Source organism: Lutra lutra, chromosome 14 (assembly GCF_902655055.1).
Source record: "Lutra lutra chromosome 14, mLutLut1.2, whole genome shotgun sequence".
Lineage (NCBI taxonomy): Eukaryota > Metazoa > Chordata > Mammalia > Carnivora > Mustelidae > Lutra > Lutra lutra.
The window spans coordinates 54875427-54896008 of record NC_062291.1 but is presented as its reverse complement, the minus strand read 5'-3'; the positions used below and the strand labels follow the sequence as shown (position 1 = coordinate 54896008).

The following is a 20582-nucleotide window of genomic DNA, read 5'->3' as shown; positions in this document are numbered from 1 at the left end:
TGCCGGCTCACTCATTCCAAAAACCTTTCTTGCACCCCGGTGACCTATCCAGCCCTATGTTGGGTTTTAGAGTGATGAACAAGACATAGTTCTACCCTCAGGAAGCTCCCAGGCTTGAATGTAGACAATAAATAGACAAGTACGGGGCGGGGGTCAGGGCTGCAGCAGGGGTGAGTGCGGGTTGAAAGAGCCAGTGTAGGAGAAAGTCCGGGAGATTTCCTGGAAGAGGTGATACTTTTTAGATAAGACCTGAGGGATGAACAGGAGCTTGTCTGGGGGCTGGAGGGCTTACAGGGGTGACGCCAGAAAAGGGAAATCATCCTTTGTACTTGACTGGGTTTAAAAAATAATCACTTTTATTCCTATCTTCAAAGTATATGCAGTTTCCCACCACACTGACCCATCTCTTGCCTCGATGTGCTCCTGGTCTCCCTGCTTGGCCCTGCCCTTCTCCCCTGTGATCAGTTCGGTACTTTATTATCATTTTACATTCCCCACTGGAATGAGGCAAAGTGTAATCGGTATCATTTCTTTCCGAAAAGGCAGCGCTCACCACCAACCCCAGGGGCTGGCCTAGAGCGTGCACAGTGTGGAGGGCAAGAGCCCTCTGCCCAGGCCGCCACAGCCCATGGGAGGACATCTGTGTGTCTCTTTCTTAGGGCTCCTTCAGAATCTACCCCCTCTCGGATGACCCCAGCGTGCCGGCCCCTCCCAGGCAGTTTCGGGAATTACCTGACAGCGTCCCACAGGAATGCACGGTTAGGATTTACATTGTTCGAGGCTTACAACTCCAGCCCCAGGACAACAATGGTCTGGTAAGAGTTTGGGTGTGGGGCCTTCTCCCGTAGCAAGATAATTACAGTCATCAGCCACAATAATTGTCATGTTCTTTCTTTTGGGGCGTCTGTTATCTCACTAGGGGGAAAGATACTCTATCCAAACAAGGTATTGAGGAGGATTGTCCCAGCGGGGATTTATCCGAGAGCTTGAAGGGGCTTTGGATCCTCTGGTTCATGCTTCTCATTTTACAGATGCGACCTGGAGGAGATTTGCTGGGTGGCTCCCCGCTGCCACCGCCTCTTCACCCCACACCGCTTCTCTGCAGGCGGCTGGCTGTGTGCCGCCCCAAGGGGCACGTCTCTCATACCTCAGCCGTGTGCCCCAGCCACCAGCTTTCCCTCAGGGTGGGAGGGGTGTGGAGGCTCCCCTGAGTCGGCCCCAGAAACTGCCTTGAACCTACACCCCTTGGTGACACAGCTTACCTTCTGTTTTGTCCCTGCAGTGTGACCCTTATATAAAAATAACACTGGGCAAAAAGGTAATTGAAGATCGAGACCACTACATCCCCAACACCCTCAACCCGGTTTTCGGCAGGTAACGAACATTTCTAAACGTTTTCCTGTCGTTCATTTTTCATGGCTTATGTGGTAAGGATGTGACCTGGGCCGAGCTCTGTTCTAGCGCCTGAAACTGTGACTACAAACTAGACGAACCTTCTGGGCAGCAGAGCAGGTGGTAAATGTGTGAGCACAGACATGCAAGTGAGAAGTGCCAGGAAGACAGTATAGCCGAGTCGTGAGCTGGGCTGCTCTGAGCCCTGGAGGCTGAGGGGGCAAGGGGCCCGGGAGTGGCCAGCACAAGGTCCAGAAGTCCAATAAGTTTGTGAGTTCTAGACAAGGAGGACAGGCAGCATGACTTACCTGTAGCAACGTGCTGGTTCTCCCTCCCTGAATCCAGACCGGGCTCTGTCCTCTGGGACATTTTGATCCAGTGAATGGATTAATGAGCTCCGCTAGCATTCCTATTCATGGCCATCACAATGTTTCATATTCATGGCAAAGCCATTCCATAAATGTTCATGGTACAAAATATTGGTGAAAACAGTGTTATTTTCCCAGAACCTTGCCAAGTGGGAGAATACTTTGTTCTTGTTTGATGTGTGGCCTCTATTTTCATTTCTGGCTTATCTTGCCCATCCTCTCCTTTTCTACTCATGTTCGTTGGTTTGTGTCCTTATGCTTTCTCTCCTGTGTGCATGTGTGTGTGTGTGCGTGCACATGAACACACACACACGAAGTCTTTGTCACTCAGAGCCTCTCAGGTTCACACATGCTATTCTCCCTCACACACAGTCACACCCTGTGACACACACACACACGGCGAGCTGGGCACACTCAGTACTAACCTGTACACACACACACACACACACACACACACACACACACCTCTGCTGCACACCCCAAAGCTGCATGCCGGGGCCAGGGAATGGAAGTAATCCTCTGGCATGGCAATATGATCATTTTCCTTTTCTTCCGCTGATCCAGCCCTGAGGTCTAGACAGGAAAAGGCACGCAGGGCAGGAAGGAGGGCTCCATGTGAGGGAGGCAGGGAAGCAGGGAAAAGCCAGCTTTTACGGGAGAAAGGCAGCCCTGTCTGAATTGCACGTCTCAGAGGAGCCAGGCACAGGCTTAATTAAGTGGCAGGAGGTCTTGCAAGGAGGCACCCGGGGAGGAAGTGATGCTGTCAGGCTCTGCGCGCCCAGCCCGTGCCTGCTGTATAGGCAGATTCGCCTTCCCAGAGGCGATGCTGGCTCTGTAGCCCCTTGGACAGCTCTTGGTCGTTGGCCCCAATCTTACGGGGGTGACTTTCTTCTCAGCAGAGACCCTCAGGGATTCTGAGGAATTCAGAAAGAAGCAATCTTTCCTTCATGCTCAGCCGTCGTTCAGCATGTTCCCACCCCACCATAGTGACCTCCAGATCGAGTTCAGCAGAATGTATGTCTTCTATAGAATGTTAATTGGTGTTTCAGGAAAAGAAGTACTCCTTCATCAAACTGGGACACCTGGGTTAAAAAAGATAATAACTGCAGGACTTCTCAGAGACTTTAGTTTGACTGGAGGCACTCCAAAAGAACTGGTTTTCAACCATATTTGATGAAAGAATTCTTTTTCTCGAGGGACACATGTTTTATCTCCCTTGGAATCCAGTTCTAAAAATGTGATATTATGGGGCACGGGTGGATTCAGGGCTTCATGTGTGGTCACGATTCATGTGCCTTTTCTCATGTGGCTGCCTGCCTCCTGCAGGCCCCTGCCTGGCTAGAGAAGGCGCTGAGATTTATCCAGGTGACATCCTGGAAGCCTTCCTCCCGGTCGCAATGGCACACACCCTTCTGTTCAAATGGATTAACATTCCTGGCTTTGGGGGCAGGAACCAGTCCACACACCCCTGTGCAAGGAGAAGGGAGAGGCCTCTGACAGCTTTCCTACAACCAAATTTATTGAGCATATACTGTAGGCCCCATACCTATGTGGATGGTGCAAATAGAGAACCAAACCTCGCCCATCCAGAGCTTGGGCCATTCCTGTTTATCATCCTTTCAGAACCTACAGCAGGCTGCACACCTGCCCCCGGGAGGGCTCTATATCTTTATCTCAGATGCATTTGCATTTTAGTATGGAATCTACAGAAAAGCATATGGCGGACCAGAGGGCCTGAGTGGAGGCACTGCCTTCTTGGCACCTTGCCCTACACACCTTGTTGGTGCAGACCCCTCACCACCTCCCTGCAACACCCTGGTGCTCTTGCAGGGGTCAGAGATGTTCTTGGGGTGGTGGTCTCTCTTGGGGCAGAGGGATAGCAGGGGCACCGAGAGGGCGCCGTAAATCAGGGGGCTGTGTCTCACCGATCTTCCCGCTGGGCAGCGATGCCTGGGTGCCCCAGTTAATAGGCATGTGATGATAATGTTAGTGATACTCTAGTGAGTAACTAATATTATCATAGCGACTGGGCTTTCCGTGTTGGAGCCATGACAGAGGCTTTCTAAACGGTCCTCCACCCGACCCTTACACCAACACGGGAGGGTAGGTATCCTGTCACTATTTTACAGACGAGAAAACCAGACACAGCGAGGTGACCTAACTGGCCTGTGGTCCCACAGCTAGTAAGCAGCACGGTTGGGATTCAAACATAGGTATTTAGAGCCATGCTCCTCCCCAGTGCCGCCGGCCACTGCCCCCATCTGGCTGTCCCAGTCACCACAGTTCTCCTCCAGCAGCCGCAGCCGCCACCTGGGTATTTTGGAGAGGCCTGCATAGAATTGTGGAGATGCTAACTTTGCATTTGTTTATTTAGAATGTACGAACTGTGCTGCTACTTACCTCAAGAAAAAGATCTGAAAATCTCTGTCTATGATTATGACACCTTTACCCGTGATGAAAAGGTGGGAGAAACCATCATTGATCTGGAAAACCGATTCCTCTCCCGGTTTGGGTCCCACTGCGGCATACCTGAGCAGTACTGTGTGTAAGTTGCCTGGGCCACAAATGTAGACAGTTTGCTCCATCGACATCAGTACGTGGGGAAGACTTGGTTCTCTACGCAGTGCCTGTCTTCACTGAGCCACTGCTCCTCTGAGTGTTTTTAATAACGGGATGATCTGCGGGAGAACAGGGCCATAGCATTGCCGTGCCCTCCCCCGACCCCTGATCAGTTTTGTGATGTCCCTCTTGTCCCCTAAGTGCTGTTTGGCATCTTCGCACAGTGTCTAATGAGCTACAGCTTGAAATTTATGTCTATGAGCTTGTCTGTTGTGATTACTGTAAGTAAGCCCCTCATTTTTATGGAGGAGGAAATTGCGGGGAGCAGGGAAAGGATCCATTGGCTGAGGCCAAAGTAACTGTGGACTTGGGGTCTGAAATAGATTTCTAGACAAGAGCCAGAGGGTAGAGCACATTCCCTGCTCCCTCGTTACGTGGGCATGCCTGTGAGTATTGGGAGTATGTGCGTATGCAAGAAGGACCTGTGTGCCCCGCAGTAACTCTGGGTGTGGAATGTTCCTTACAGTTCTGGCGTAAACACCTGGCGAGATCAGTTGAGACCAACACAGTTGCTTCAAAATGTAGCCAGATACAAAGGCTTCCCACCACCCATCCTTTCCGAAGATGGAAGCAGAATCAGATATGGAGGGCGGGACTACAGTTTGGATGAATTTGGTAAGTACATAACCATAGACCAGCAAGCTGGTTACAAAGTGTAACAGCCCATCTCTTTGGGGTGGGGGGAGGGGCAGAGCAGTGCCCTAGTTATACCACAGGAGACTCTGCACACATGACTATCTAACAAAAGCCCCATTATAGCCGAGCTCTGCTGTCTTGTCAAGTGTCAAAGTATACACATTTTCTTGTCTGTCTTATGTTTCACTTGACCTTTTTAGGTCATAGCCATTCGAGCTTTGAACACAAAGTTCTAGTAATTAACTACTCTATGTAATGCATAATTAGTTCATAATTTAGCTAAAAAGTGCTCAGGTGGTAGTGAGAGCCTTTCTCTCCCAGGCTTAGTCCATCGTTCTTCCAGCCCTTCTCTGAGAAGGCCCAGGGATGTGGGGGGTGGGGTGGTTTGAAGAATCTTCTGAGTTCACATCTGGCCCACGTCTGAGCTTGGGGTCTTGCTCTTTCTCCAGCAGTAATTTATAATACAGTCTGTCCTGACACGCGGCCAGCTAGCTGCACTACAACAAAGCTTGAAATAAGCTTAACGGCGTAAGAGATGTGGTGTTACTCAGTGTCGCGCAGGGAGGGGGCTTCCCAGAGCCAGTGGCCGTGGGGCTTGCCTTGGAGGGCGGGCAGGACCTCCAGGGAAGGCTGAATACAGACCCCTGGGAGTACAGTTGCCTTCCCTATTCTCAGCTCTTTATTCTCGACACAGCAAGAAACTATATTTTGTCCTTCCCTTCCATTTGAAGAGGACTTAGTACCAGGGAGGATGAGCTGCTTAGGAGATGTTGATGTTGCTGTCAACATGAGAACTTGCAAAAGGGACTGGGAATTAACTGGCAAGCCACGTGGCCTCATAGTTAGGAGCGCCCCCAAATAACTCCCCCAAAACTGTCTCAGTCACAAGGCTCATTCCAGTTACTCTTGTTACCTAACAAATCACCCCAAAACTTAGCGGCTGAAAAACACCCATTTCATTTTGCTCAGTTTTGCAGGTCAGGAACGGAGGAAGGGCTCACTGGGCACTTCTCACCTGAGTGGGCCATGTGGCTCGTTGCTATCAGACGTTGGGGGTAGGGGGGGCTGCAGTCATCCCAAGACTTGACGAAGCTGGGTGTTGAGGATGGCCTGTATGCAGGGCCGGCAGCTGCTGCTGGCTCTTGGCTGGGGCTAACAATCAGGATATCCCCTCAGGCCCTTCCAGAAGGGCAGTCTCCAGATACTCATGCTCCGTATGTGGCAGGTGGCTTCCCTTAGAGGACCAAACAGAAGCTATGCGGACTTGCCTGCCTTGACTAAGAAGTCACACGGCATTCTTCCTCCACACTTGAGTGCTCAGATAGGTCTCCAGATTCAAAGGAAGAGGACAGAGACTCCACCTCTCCATGGAAGAAGTGTCCGAGAATTCAAGGGCTGATTTTTAAATGCCACAGTAATGCTAGCCTCTATAACAACTGAACATCCACATGTCAGTGGCTTAAAACAGTAGTTTATTTCTCTGAAATTCACTCAGGATTCCAACAGGCAGCAGTGCGTCACAGACGCAGGCCCTTCCGTCTTGCGGCTTTGCTCTTCAACTCAGGCACCTGAAGGTGCTGTTCCTTCTGCATCCAAAAGGGAACAGCACCTAGAATATCTTTCATGAGAGGGTTTTATGTGCCAGGTCTGGAAGTGATACATGTGTCACTTCTGTGTTACTTTCGAGCCCGACTAGATCATGTGTCCACACCTAACTGCAAGGGAGGCTGGGAAACAGAATCTGACTGTGAGCCTCTGCCAGAAAAGTAAACAGAGGCTGCTCTCATGGAAACATTCTGGTGTGTTCTGGCCCCTTTGCTATTGGCAGCCCCCAAGTCAGCTGTGAGCCTGGTTGGGGCAGGGCCCATAGTCAAGAGCTGTTTCTATCCATGAGTCCTTCACAGATCCAAGTTCACACACTAGCCCTACTTGCCCACTTTGCCCTTCTGAGATGAAGGGTTGCATACCCCTCCAGGAAATCGGGTTGAACGGTTTGCAGATGCCCATCCCTGTGTCAATGCCATCTTCCATTCCAGAAGCCAACAAAATCCTGCACCAGCACCTCGGGGCCCCTGACGAGCGTCTTGCCCTTCATATCCTCAGGACTCAGGGACTGGTCCCTGAGCATGTGGAAACCAGGACTTTGCACAGCACCTTCCAGCCCAACATCTCCCAGGTAAGAGCATTCTCCTTGTGAAAACCCATCATGCACATCCCAAACACCGTGGCAGGAGCTGACCCACATGTGCCTCTTCTCTTTCGGACACTTTTAGATAGACAAGAAATAGAAAGGCAACTCAGATTAGCTTTATTCCAAAGGGGAATTATTGTAAGAATTTCCAGGCAATTCACTAAATCCAGGCAGGAGGGTGACTATGGCTCAGAACAACCTTGGACCAGGATCTCTCCCCTCTCTTGTCTCTCTCTCATTCTGTCCGTCTGTGCTCTTCCTGTGGTCACCTTTCTATGCATCAGAATGTGATAGAGTGTTTCTAAGGTTTTTATGTTACAGTGTAGCCCCATCTACTTCCAAATACCTTGGCCCAACTGTCCATGGCATGGGGAAGCACTGTGCTAGGCCCCACTTGGGTGAGGTGGTACTGAGACCTCAGAGCCAGGGAGGAAGCTGGGCCACAGTTCACCAGGTGGCTCATCACAGGGGCCACGTGGATAGTGATGGGGGAGGATCTTGCCTTTGTTTGGGTCTTTCCTTTGAAAGTGCCATGTTGTAAGTCTTTCTTTTATAAATTAAATAGCATTTTACATTATTTTGATTTCCTATTTGGAGGTGAGTGGAGAAAACCTTCATTGTCATAAAATCAGGACTGATAATAAGTAGGCAATGTGATAGAGTTCTGAGTGAAGGATCCAAGTTTCAAGTCATTATAAGAGGGTGCATGTGTGTGTATTGGGGGTTGTGTTAGCAATGGGACATTCAGACGATGATAGAGGTGGGCACATGCAGCCATCAGAGACTCCTGGTGAGAGTGGGAAGTGGGTGGCCTAAAGGACAGTGAAAACAGATGATTTATCTCGGTTTGCTCCTCTGCTCTCACTTTCCATATGGATAGGACATAAGTAGGCCTGAAGAAACAGTTTCACCTAGAAAATCTGAAAGAAAGTTATAGTCTCTGCTACTCATAATACAACTTCTTTTTTCATTTTTGAAATTCAGGGGAAACTTCAGATGTGGGTAGATGTTTTCCCCAAGAGTTTGGGACCGCCAGGCCCTCCTTTCAACATCACCCCCAGGAAAGCCAAAAAGTAAGTAGTCTTGAGAGCCTGCTACATTGGACTGGGGCCTTGGTGCAAGACCAGAGAAAAAAAGCACCTTCAAAACGTGCTCTTTGCAGATACTACCTGCGCGTGATCATCTGGAATACCAAGGACGTTCTCTTGGACGAGAAGAGCATCACAGGGGAGGAAATGAGTGACATCTATGTCAAAGGGTAAGGTTAGATGCTCACTTGCCTTTGACAGAAAAGGAATGGGCAGCAGCATTATTCAAGGTATCCTCTCTAGGATCCTTGGTCAGGGGAAGCTGTTTCTTTCATGCAATCTGCTTAGGGAGCTCCAGCGACATACAGAGAAATCTGTATGGATCTTGTTTATAAGCAGACGTATCAAATGACTATTAGCACCGATACATATTTCTACATCTCTTGTAAAGTGGGTTCAGTTTATTATCAGTCTTGTTATTTCTTTTTAGTTATGCAGTTCATTTTATTCCTTTATGATAGCTTGAGTAACTAGCCCTAGAAACACAAGGAAGGCTTTTTAATATTTCAGTTTCTGTATATTTTACTACCAACAGCTAATGTCCATGGAAAAGAGGAAACATGAGCATATTTCAAAAAAAAAAAAAAACTTTGATTCCACCATTTATGGAATGCCTGCATCCCACATGTGAAGCATCAGAGCCGTTCATCATCCTCTTACTTGTATCATCGATTACCAGTAATCCATGTTGGTGTTAGTTTCACATTCTGTCCCCAGAATGGCACAGCGATGAAAATGCCGGTCTCTGGAGCCACACTACCTGGGTTGAAATCCTGGTAACTTTCCCTACCAGGAGGGCCAGTGAGTTCGCAGTTTCCCATCTGCAGATAGTAACTGCTGCTCTGGGATATTCAGAATATTGAGTAACTCAGAGCATTTGAGGCAGTGCCTGGCAGACAGTAAACACTATGTGTATCAGGGTTCTCTAGGGAGACAACGAGTAGAGTGTGTGTGTGTGTGTGTGTGTAGAGGGAGATCGAGAGAGCAAGAGAGAGAGTGGGTATTTTAAGGATTTGGCGCACATGATTCTGGAGGCTGAGAAGTCCCTGGTTCTGCCCTCTGGAACCTGGAGGCTCAGGAAAGTGAGAGGTGTAGTGGAGGCTGACTCCTTCTTCCTCTGCCTTTTGTTCTAGTCAGGCCTTCAACAGATTGGATGAGGCCCACCCACACTGGGGAGGGCAGTCTACTTCACGAAGCCCACCAGTTCAGATTCTAATTTCATCTAGAAGCACCCTCACAGACATATTCAGAATAATGTGTCATCTGGGCAGCCTATGGCCAGGCACACTAACACCGAACATGAACTATCCCACTGTGTATGTGTTAGCTAGTAGGATTACTATTTCAGAGACCAATTTGGTTCTTTGATATGTAAAAGATAAGATTTGTTGAAATTTAATATATTCATAAAGTGATAACAAAGTTTTACTTTTGATCCCAAGTGGCCTTCAATCAAAACTTTGTTGAAGACATAATTACTATCATTTGGATTCACTGTAAACAGGGAATGTTTCATCAAGTTCTTCATTATTCCTTCTCATTTCAGGATCTTATTACCATTCCCCAAGGAAAACTAATCCTAGCTAATTATATATATGCAAATTTATTTGAGTGTCATAGCATTTTTTTTCTTTTTCAAATCAGAGAAACTCAAGGAATACTGGACTGAGAGAAAACTCTAATTAAAGGATAAAAGCACAACCTAAAGTACCATGTCCTGTTTGGAATTAAAACCTAAATGCTGTATGTGAAAAGATGAATCACGCATCAGTAGTATCCCTAGCACCACCACATGCGGATACACACCATGTATTCCTAACCCTAATATGCACGGTGCTTACCGTCTGCCACAGGGTAATGGGCAGCTAGGACACTTCACGTGTGGGAGGTATACAAAGTTTTACATGTGCATACGCAAATACATAAAGTTAATTCGTCTTAAAATAATGTGAAAAGATTGATATTAGAATTAAGTAAAAAAGATTCAGGAGAAGAAGAGAGGGAAGAGCTTCATGGGGTAAGCAGTCTGGGGAAGGAGGATGGTGGCTCTTTGGGGATCTTGTCAAGGAGGTGAAGTCACCAAGGTCCTACCCAAAGAGTGTAAACTCTCTTCCTCGAGTTAATTTAAAAGGTTAAAAGTGAATAGATGAATCTTTCAACTAAGCTAGCTAATTAGTTAATTAACTAGCAAGGACAACTATTGTAGTTAATTGGTATTAATACCACTATTAACAATAGGATCTAATGGTAGCATGTGACTTTCTGGTACTCTCTATGGTCCCTTGAGGCAGAAGATTAGCCCTGGACTTTGGAGTCAGACCAACCAGGGCTTCAGAATTCTTAATACTTAATTCTGTCCATTAATTGCTGTGTGCCCCTGTGGAAGTTATTCTGTCTGGACCTCAGTTTCCACATCTGTAAAATGAAGCAAGTTATATAGTTGTTGGGAAGAATAAAACAAGGCATGCTGAGTATGGCAGATATTCAGTAACACAGCCAGGGATTTTGCCCTTTCCATTCTGGCCCTTCTAAGCCACAGTCTTCCACTCTGTCCTCATGTTAACGAGGGGAAGGGAGCACATATTGTTAACTTCACCTACAGGTGGGAGAGGAAGCCCAGAATGGTAAGTGGCAGAGTGCGTTCATAGCCAGGCCTGCCTCCTACTAAGAATCTCTTTCTGGTGGGGGGCGGGGGGAGTCCAGGTATCAGTCTTTTTTAAAAACTCCACCACGGTTGATTGCAGCGGGATTCTCATGCCCTCTGCCCAGTCTAAAATCAGGCGATCTCCTAGTTCCCAAACAGAACCCTTCCCAAGAATAGGCAGATGTGACATCAGCCACTTCCCCCACACGTTCGGTTCGTTCATTCATTCCTTCAATAGGCCTACTACCTGCCAGGCACAAGCCACAAGAAACTTTTCAAATGTCAAAAGTTAAGATGTTAAATTGTTTATGGAAATGAATTTTCATTGATATGCACATGGAAATAACAGCTTACATCTCCCTTGCTAGTCTCATTAATGTGATCATAGTGAATTTAAGAATAATAAAAAAAAAGAAGTCGTAGGATGACTTGAGTCATACCTGTTTTGTTTGCTTAAGTAAAACATGGAAGAGGAAATGCTAAATTTTTGAACTAACTCATATTCATTAAGCCTATCAGCAGTGATGACAGCCACTGATGAGTTATAGGTAGGAAGACTAGCATCATAGCCAGCAAGCTTCAGCGTTCCCAGAATAGAAGCTAAGTTGTTGATATTTTCCAGAAAATGTCACCTTATCCCTGCTAACTGAAGTCTAAAGGGTTTCCTGCTTTGGCTTTAGAGGAATTATATTTTATTTGGCTACAACCTGTGTTGGATGCAACAGAGCACCCCCCCTTCATAAATCACCCCCAGCTCCCTACATAACTGGAGCCTGCCCAAGAAAAGTGCATTAATTCTCCTGCCCTTCACTCCCCTAATCACTGCACAATTTTGCGGCTAGATTACTTGTCAATCACATGAAGCTAAAGTCTGTTTGCTTCTGCTTTTCAGCTGGATTCCTGGCAATGAAGAAAACAAACAGAAAACAGATGTCCATTACAGGTCCTTGGATGGCGAAGGAAATTTTAACTGGAGGTTTGTTTTCCCATTTGACTACCTCCCAGCGGAACAACTCTGTATCGTTGCTAAAAAAGTGAGTTCTGATCTATGCCCACGGAAGTGGGTGTCATGGGTCTGCCTTAAAAGATATGGGAAAAGTAGGAGCTGCCAGCACCTCCAAGGTCATGAGCCCGGCTCCCCCTTGAGGAGATGGGGAATCTGAGACCCACAGACGTGCAGATACTTGCCTTGGGTCACAAAGCTAAGACAGCTCTTTGTGCAATTCAGAAGGATCAGAAACACAACCGCCCCCGCCTAACAGGTGGGCAGCAGGGTAAAGGACCGAGTAAAGGGTCAACCTGAGTTCATATATGCAAATACCCGAGTGTTTTTATGTCACAGGGAGACTGATTTCGTCCTATAAGCAGCACAGTTTGACTCATTAACCAAATAGAGGCAAGATATTTAGGTGAAATTTCCCTTTCACCTTCTTTATTAAACCTCAGCATCTCCTTTACCTCCTTCAGAAGCACTTTCATCAAGGGTCAAGGCTCTCATGGTCTTAATTAGTAAGACTCTAGTTACAGAACTCGACTGAAATTGGCTTATACAAAAAAAAAAAAAAAAAAAAGTGATTTATTGGTTCACATTACTAAAAAGTCCAGGGTTGGCAGGTTTAAGATTGAACTGTCGTCTTTAGGAATTGCTCTCATTTTCTCCACCCCTCTCTCTGCCCTCTCCCATGGACCTCATTCCCTGGTGAGGCAAGATGGCTGCCCACAGCCCAGCCCACCTCTTGCCCTCCCAGCATCTTCAGCAGAAATAGAAGAACCAACCCCCAATGGTGCCAACCAGAGTTCTGGAATTGGGCCTCTGTGTGTCTCTCTGTTTGGGGTCACGTTCCCATTCCAGAACCAACCAATGTGGCCTGGGGATGCAGTGCTAGGACTGGCCAAGCTCTGGAGTTCGAAACAGAGTCAGTTCTTCCCAAAGTGTATAGGAGGAGAGTCCCCAGGGAAAATCTGATGCTTTTTCCCCAAAAGGGGGGCCTGAATCTCAGCAGACAATAATGAGAGATGCCTTTTATAGATCCCCTATCCCATTCCTGCTCCCCACATTCTGTAAACCTCTCCTAGCTATGCCTGCTCACCTCCTCTCCCTAGACCTCATCAGAATTCACCTGCCTTATGTCCCACCTAGCCAGACCCTACCCTCTGCTGACGCTACTCAGTGCTGCTGGTGTAGGGAGCACTTTTCCGAGCCAAGTGAGATAAATGCCTTCAAAGGGCACTTTCTAGAACACAGAGGCCCAACCTGATGTCAAATCACGCACACTTCCAGATGGTGAGGCAGACCGGCAAGAAGGGGACGGCCTTTCTATCTACTCACATTTAGTGTTGGATGTCTCAGTGCCCTGTGTGCCACCAGGGGAGCATGACCCCACACAGGACAGTCAATGAGGCCAACCAACACCAGAATGGGCTACCTAGTCCCTCAGAGCCAACATTTCTGGGATATCATCTGAAAAACAAGAAACAAAGAACCTGGGTGGCTCAGTTGGTTAAACATCTGACTCAATTTTGGCTCAGGTCATGATCTCAGGGTGGTGAAGTCGAGCCCCAAGTCAGGCTTGCTCTGGGCATGGAGCCTGCTTGGATTCTCTCTCCCCCTCCTCCAAAAAAAAAAAAAAAAAGAAAACCGAGAAACAACCCAACCATCCTTCTTTGAATTCATGAAACACTGGGGGAATCCCGTTCTGCTGGGGCCTGAGGCACGCAGGAGTAATTAGGCTGTGGAGGTGTTACTCTGTTTGGCTAATATTGTTCAGAGGCAGAGAGCAGAGGTGAGAACTTGTGGAGGACCCTTACCCAGTCCTCCCTCCACCTAACTTCAGAATGAGGAATAGGTGGGTCTGGGTTGACCAGAGCATGTAAAACACTGCAATATTTTCAAAAGCCAAAAATATAAGGACATTTTAAATCTGCTGATAAGACTGAAAGCTGATCCCCGGTCTCCTCACCCCCATGTGAAAGGAGTGTGCTCAAACATCCATGGAGGGGGTGTAGAAGGTCACTGAGCAAATGTGACACCCCAGCAGGTGTTAGTGTGGGTGGGCTGGCCTAGAACAGCTTGGCTTTGGGAGGTTAGTCTGAGCTGGCCCTAGTGGTACGGGGTGGGGGACCCACAGATATAACTCCCCAAACCACAGGAGTGGCAGCAGGGAGTCACACTGATAGGAACATGGCAGGCCGGAAACCTTCTGTTTGGGAGTTGCCTGGGACAACCTTTTTGTCACCCAGATGGTGGCCTTGAGATTTCCTGGGCAGCCTGGCTACCCTCCATGTCATGGGCTGGAGGGTTGAGGGAAAGGGGGAGGGGTTGTTAGAGGGGGGTTGTGGAAGAGATCGAAGGCCCCGTGCCCTGATGCTAGGGTTTCAAGGGACCCGAGGGTAAGGTTTCAGAGTCCAGTAATCCGTGTCACTTGGTTTTTCTTTCTCTTGTCATTTTAGGAGCATTTCTGGAGTATTGACCAAACCGAATTCCGGGTCCCACCCAGACTCATCATTCAGATATGGGATAATGACAAGTTTTCTCTGGATGACTATTTGGGTAGGGCTTACATTTGAATACTTTTCTCTAAGAAATTTTACTCGGAATTAGTGAAATCAATTAAAATCTGAGTCCGTGATTTAAATCACCAGTTCCGTGGGTAATTAAGGGTTGGGCTACACTCACTGCCCCCATGTCCTCTGGGCAGTGTGGCCTGCCTGCTCGCTGTCTCAAGCCCTCTGAAAACTGCACAGTGAACGTCACTCTTTTTAGCAGGCCCCATCCGCATTCAAGAACCCCCAAGGAGGCTCTTACACCAGTTCCTGTCTTGCCTCGAACACTCAAAGTCTATATCCACAAGGGAATGCCTCAGCCTTGACTCCACAGCCAGACTACCCACACTGCCTCCTCAGCACATCAGAATTGGCTTCCTCCTCCTCCTCCTCCGCGCTGCTCTCAATCCCCTAATGTCACCAGCCCTTGTTCTTTCCCCGGGGTCCATCCTCCTCTGTGGTTGAAGGCACTTATTAAACACCCCCCACCTTGGGCCCTTCCCTTTCTTGGTACGCATGACCCAAGACCACCACAATAACATAATGCTCTTCTGAATTCCCCTCTCCCAGGCCCTGGGTCTGCCTCATTGGCCTGCTCTGTTTTTCCCTCCCACTCTTTAAATGCAGGTCTTTGCCTTCCCTAGAGTTCCCTGGCTCTCCCCCACACCCCCTCATCAGTCTCCTGCCCCCCTCAGTTGAAGGTAAAAAAGCTTCATTGTTCACCTCTCAGCAAGATTTGACTCCTAAATGAGCACAGGTAGCCAGAGCGCCCACAGTGCCTCTGTTCAGGGTAGCTTGAGACTGCTCTGAGCACATTCCAAATCTGCCTTCAGCAGACATCTAATCTATAGATGTTTAATTCTTTTGAGCTTGTAGAAGAGCTCTGTTTATATTTGTATCTTTGAGAAATAAACCACATCACCCTCTGAGACGCAGAGCAGTGGACAGACATTTCTTCTACCACTTTCCATCCTATCCAGAAGGAATTTTAAATGTCTACCAGGATCCCTTTCTCTAACTCACCCATCACCTGCTCGAAATCACTGTCTGCCTCTCCCCTGACAAGAACATTCTGTTCACTTGTGAACAATGGCTGATCCATTGAAGCTTATTTGGGTCTGTCTCCTTGGCTAGGTTTCCTGGAACTTGACTTGCATCGTACCATCATTCCAGCAAAATCGTCAGAGAAATGCAGTTTGGACATGATTCCAGACCTCAAAGCCATGAACCCCCTGAAGGCAAAAACCGCCTCACTATTTGAGCAGAAGTCCATGAAAGGCTGGTGGCCGTGCTATGCAGATAAAGATGGCTCCCGTGTGATGGCGGTAGGACTGTTTCCCAGTTCGGGTCATTCATTCCTTTTGTCATTTAGGCTCTGCCCTCTCTCGGCTGATGCCAGATAACGAAGTGCTAAATTGGAGAGACCTTAAGTTACAGGAATGGTTTGTACTGGAATCACAGGGGAAGGTGGTGGGTGCCGTGAGCATTTGTGTGGGTTTGTATGGAAGGTGGAGAGATTGGAATGGTGGAAGAGCTGGGAGCCCCAGCGGCTACATGGTATTTCCTGAGGACCCTGCATCACCGGGAAGGCTGAGTTACTCTGAGCTTTTGGTACAATTCAGTACAGAAAAAAGGAACTTCAAACTCTTCCTGTTGAAAACAATAAATTTAAGAAGGTGGAGGAAGCAGGGAGCCCTGACATCCACTGGGCACAAAGGCCAAAACTTATAAGCAAGTTGAGAGAACTCCCAGGTAGACTGTGCTAGAGAAGCAGAAGCTCGGGTTGCCGTGCCAGGTCAGAGAAGAGGACCTCATTCATCATGTACTGTTGCTACTGCTAACAGCTGACATCCTAGAGCACTCATTAGGAGCCCGGCAACATGCTAAGTGCCTCACATTCATAATCATGGTTTTGAAGACAACTTTGAGGTATAATTTACACAGAATAAACTACATCTACTTAAAGTGCACAATTCCATGAGTTTTGACTGATACACTCCTGAAACCACCACCAGAACCAAGATCCAGAACATTCCCATTGCTCCAGAAGTTTCTTTGTGCCCCTTGCAGTCTACTCTTCTCTCCACTCCTGACCCAGGAAACCATTTATCTGTTTTCTACCACTACAGAGTAGTTATACATAATCTCATTTAGTTGTAGCTGACAATTCCAGAAAGAAGACATTATCTCCAGTTTGTAGATTCAAGGAACAGGCTGGGGTAGAACATTAAAAAATATTTTAACTGAAGCATACTTAACATATAAACTTTTTACTTAAAAAATAAAACTACTACTGAACTAGGTAAAATAAAAAACCAACCCCCAAGACTGGGAGAGATGTAGCAACTTGCCATTGTCAGACCCCTCACTTTGTCAGACTCGTCCACAGAGGACGTCCTCTGGCTCCACCACCGAGGCAGCTGTCAAGGGTGGGGTCCTCAGACTGTTGGTGACCTAGTGTGCATTCCGGGGTCCAGAAAGCCTGTGACAAGCCTGGCCATAAAAGTGGGCAACTTTTAGACCTCTTTGGGCCTCAGCGTCCTCAAGTACACATGAGGGTCATCACAGTACCTGGTTTATAGGGTTGCTGTGAGCGTCACATGGGATTATCCACGTAGAAGCCTTAAAAGGTGTCCAGTGTGTCACTTAGGAACCTGTATGAAAACAGAGGCAGCATTCATTCGTTCATTCATGTATTCAGCTTAGTACATCGAGTACCCATGGAGTGCCTTCCCCGCTCCGTACAGCGGTTAAGCAGGAAGTATGGAGCTGCATGTCGTCATTAGCAGGATTTAGGTTAATCTTTTCCAAATAAAGTTACAAAGGATGGTGCGTGAGAAGGCAAAGAGATGGATATGAGAAAGTTAGAGGACGGGGTACAGAGAATGAAAAGTAGGGAGCAGAGGGAGGGAAAGCAATTTGTCCTCTCAGTTTCCCACATGGGGTTGCTTCAGAAACACATGGAAGAGGAAATGCGATGAAATCTCTTGAGGAAAATTTAGGGCAATCTAAGGATTGTTTTACAAGAATAAAAATCATTGCTCAGGGAATACTCCTTGGGTTGAAATGAAAATATTTGTGAAACGTGATGTCATGTGTTTAACCTGTTCTGCTTTACTGAAGGGGAAAGTGGAGATGACGTTGGAAATCCTCAATGAGAAGGAGGCGGACGAGAGGCCAGCCGGGAAGGGACGTGATGAACCCAACATGAACCCCAAGCTGGACCCACCAAAGTGAGAGGCCCTCTTTGTTCTCCATGATGTCTGATCCCCAAACACCTGCAGTCTGAAAGCCCCCCCTTCCAATACGCTTAGTGGAATGGATTCAGTGTTGTCTTAATTTTGCACTTAATGGGGGTGGGGGCAGGGGGTGGAGAGCTTGGTGATCTAGCTTCATTTTAACTTCTCCCCTTTCCCACAAACCAAAGTCCAGAGTATCTTCAGCATCTTAGGGGGCCATAAAATGTTAAAAAATCTTTCTCAGCCAACTGAGGGGAATAATGTCTTTTCTTGACTTTATCAATGTTATTAAGTGTTCTTCAAACTATGTTAGGTTCTGAAGTAGAATACCAATTTGGGTGGGTAAAACCATTTCTTTGCAATGCAGCCGACCAGAAACCTCCTTCCTCTGGTTCACCAACCCATGTAAGACCATGAAGTTCATCGTGTGGCGCCGCTTTAAGTGGGTCATCATCGGCCTGCTGATCCTGCTCATCCTGCTGCTCTTCGTGGCCGTGCTCCTATACTCCCTACCGGTAAGGCCCTCAGCCTCGTGAACTACGGTCGGCCGTCCAGCTGTTCAGTAGACTGACCTACTTAGCAGTTGCGGCGTTGCAGTCCTTCAGCCTGTGGGAAATTTAGTGATGTGTGTTGTGATGGAAACGACATTCTTAGGGTATCACAGATTACAGGCAGAACTTCCTCGTTTGGGGGAAAAAAAAATTGGTTTCAGGAATTCTAGGAGAAATCCCTCAGACTTTTAGCAATGTGGGCCAGGATAATAGCCAGCATTTCTGACCGATCTCCCTGCCTTCACACTTTCTTGTCCCAAACCATCCTGCAAGCTAACCCCTTACCCTAGCATCCACAGATCCCCAAATCTGGGCTCGGTATAGGTCTACATTAACCCTGAACATCACCCAAACTAGCTAGTCCCCCAGATCCCCACAGGGATCACCCTTACCTGCCAGGATGCCTTTGCTAATACTGTTCCCTTGCCCATGTTGTGTCTATCAAAACTTTGTTCTTTACGGCCTGCATCACATACTCTTCCTCTTAAATTTTCCTCAGTCACCTCAGTCATAAATGCGAGTCTAGATGGGAGGTTTGCTGGTGTGTCCAGAACTCATACCTTCATTCTTTCATTCAGGGGATTTATTGAGCATCTACTACGCACTAGGAAATGGGATGTTGAGATGACCGAGGCATGATTTCTTACCCACGAGCAGTTCATGGCCTAGGGACCACAGACATATGAATAAGTAAATTACTATGAAAGCCAGGCTTTTATAGAGATAGGAACAGGTGAGCATAGGATCCTATGGCTGAGGATGGTTTTCACCAAGGAGGTAAAGCCCATTTTGCCAAGCGGAGAAAGGACACTCCAGGCATTTAAAGACTTCCTTCGATCCGTATCGGTAATAGAACAGCTGTTTTTGTTAGGGTAACAGAGTCACAACCACAATTGCAGAGATGTAAGTTCTCTTTGCCCCCAGTATCCTACTTTGTTGATGCCCATGCACACTGGCTTCTACTTGCCAGTAGTCTGACCAAGACCTCAGTCTTGACCATTTAAAAAACAGTAATCTCTTCTTACTGATTTAGATTCTTTTGATTTAAACAAGTGGTTCTCTGGGTGGCTCAGTGGGTTAAAGCTTCTGCCTTCGGCTCAGGTCATGATCCTGGGGTCCGGGGAGCCTGCTTCCTCTTCTCTCTCTGCCTGCCTCTCTGCCTCCTTGTGATCTCTGTCTGTCAAATAAATAAATAAATATTTTAAAAAAAAAAAAAAAACAGTGGTTCTCAACTGGGGGCAGTTTTGCACTCAGAAGGATGGGTGGCAATGTCTGGAGACATTTGGGTTGGCACCCTGGGGGCTGCAGCTGACAGGGGGCAGGTAAAGGCCAAGAATGCTGCACATGCCACAGTGCACAGGCCAGTCCCCGATGACAAAAAAGTCACGTGGTTCTAGATGTCAGTAGTGCCTAGGCTGAGAATCCCTAACTTAAATATTCATTTTTTTTAACATTCTTTGTTTTCTTTTTAGAATTATTTGTCAATGAAGATTGTGAGACCAAATGCATAGTGAAAGCAAAGCTTCTTTTCAAGTCATCCAGCAATGAGGAATCCTGTCTCCGTTTATGGACCAAAATCAAGAGCGATTTTGTTTGCATCTGACACGGATCCCAGCAAGAGGCTTGTCAGGTCCCTTCACCAAGGCCGGGAGTTCCTGGAGGGTCCAGGTCCTCAAAAATCAGGCCAACAAGCAACATTTTTATTTTGTTCTCTATCTTTGAAGTATTAAGTTTTAACCGCATTTTTCAGGATATTTTTCAAGGTGGCTGGTTCCATTTAAAAAGCATCTTTTTTATGGGTCCGTAATTTTATAATTCAATTTTTAGAAATTGCCGAAATCAAATTAGACAATTTCTGCATCTTAACTTCATATACTTCTTATTTGTAATCAACAAAAAAGACTGTGCGTTATAAAATAAAATAGTCATTCTTATTTATGCCTGCAACTATTTTTTAAGATATTTTATATGGATGAATGTCATGAGACTCTATTCAATCTCTGTGATGAACCCAAATAAAAATATCTCACCTTTGACACATAGCCGTTCATTGTAGCTGTGCGCTGAGCTGGGAAGGAGGCAGTTCCCCATCCTCTGGGTCTCCAAGATGGAATGCCACAGCGTACCACTAGGCCATACAGCTTTCACGTGTGCTGCCAAATCTTAGCCAGTGGGCCAAACTGAAGAAATACAATAAATAATAAAAGCTAATGCTTATTAAAAGTACTTTTATTCTATGCACAGCATTGTTTCAGATGCTTTATGTATATTAACTCATTTAATCCTCAAGATAATCCTATAAAGGGAGGTA

The 20582-nt window shown here is 47.0% G+C and overlaps 1 protein-coding gene across 5 annotated transcripts in view; it reads left to right on the top strand.

Moving 5' to 3' along the window:
• The window catches only part of MYOF (myoferlin), a 154587-nt gene extending 134282 nt beyond the window's left edge, over positions 1-20305 (top strand). For 4 of the 5 annotated variants that reach the window (XM_047701815.1, XM_047701817.1, XM_047701816.1 and 1 more), the window contains 13 exons: positions 660-815; positions 1283-1374; positions 4135-4305; positions 4846-4994; positions 7052-7191; positions 8191-8279; positions 8369-8464; positions 11831-11972; positions 14389-14488; positions 15616-15806; positions 17605-17714; positions 18088-18235; positions 19744-20305. In XM_047701815.1, coding sequence (XP_047557771.1) covers positions 660-815; positions 1283-1374; positions 4135-4305; positions 4846-4994; positions 7052-7191; positions 8191-8279; positions 8369-8464; positions 11831-11972; positions 14389-14488; positions 15616-15806; positions 17605-17714; positions 18088-18235; positions 19744-19782 — 1623 coding nt within the window. In that variant the 3' untranslated portion in view covers positions 19783-20305. Of the gene's footprint in view, positions 1-659; positions 816-1282; positions 1375-4134; positions 4306-4845; positions 4995-7051; positions 7192-8190; positions 8284-8368; positions 8465-11830; positions 11973-14388; positions 14489-15615; positions 15807-17604; positions 17715-18087; positions 18236-19743 lie in introns of those variants that run through there. The other variant, XM_047701818.1, reaches the window with a different exon arrangement.
• The last annotated feature ends 277 nt before the right edge of the window (positions 20306-20582 follow it).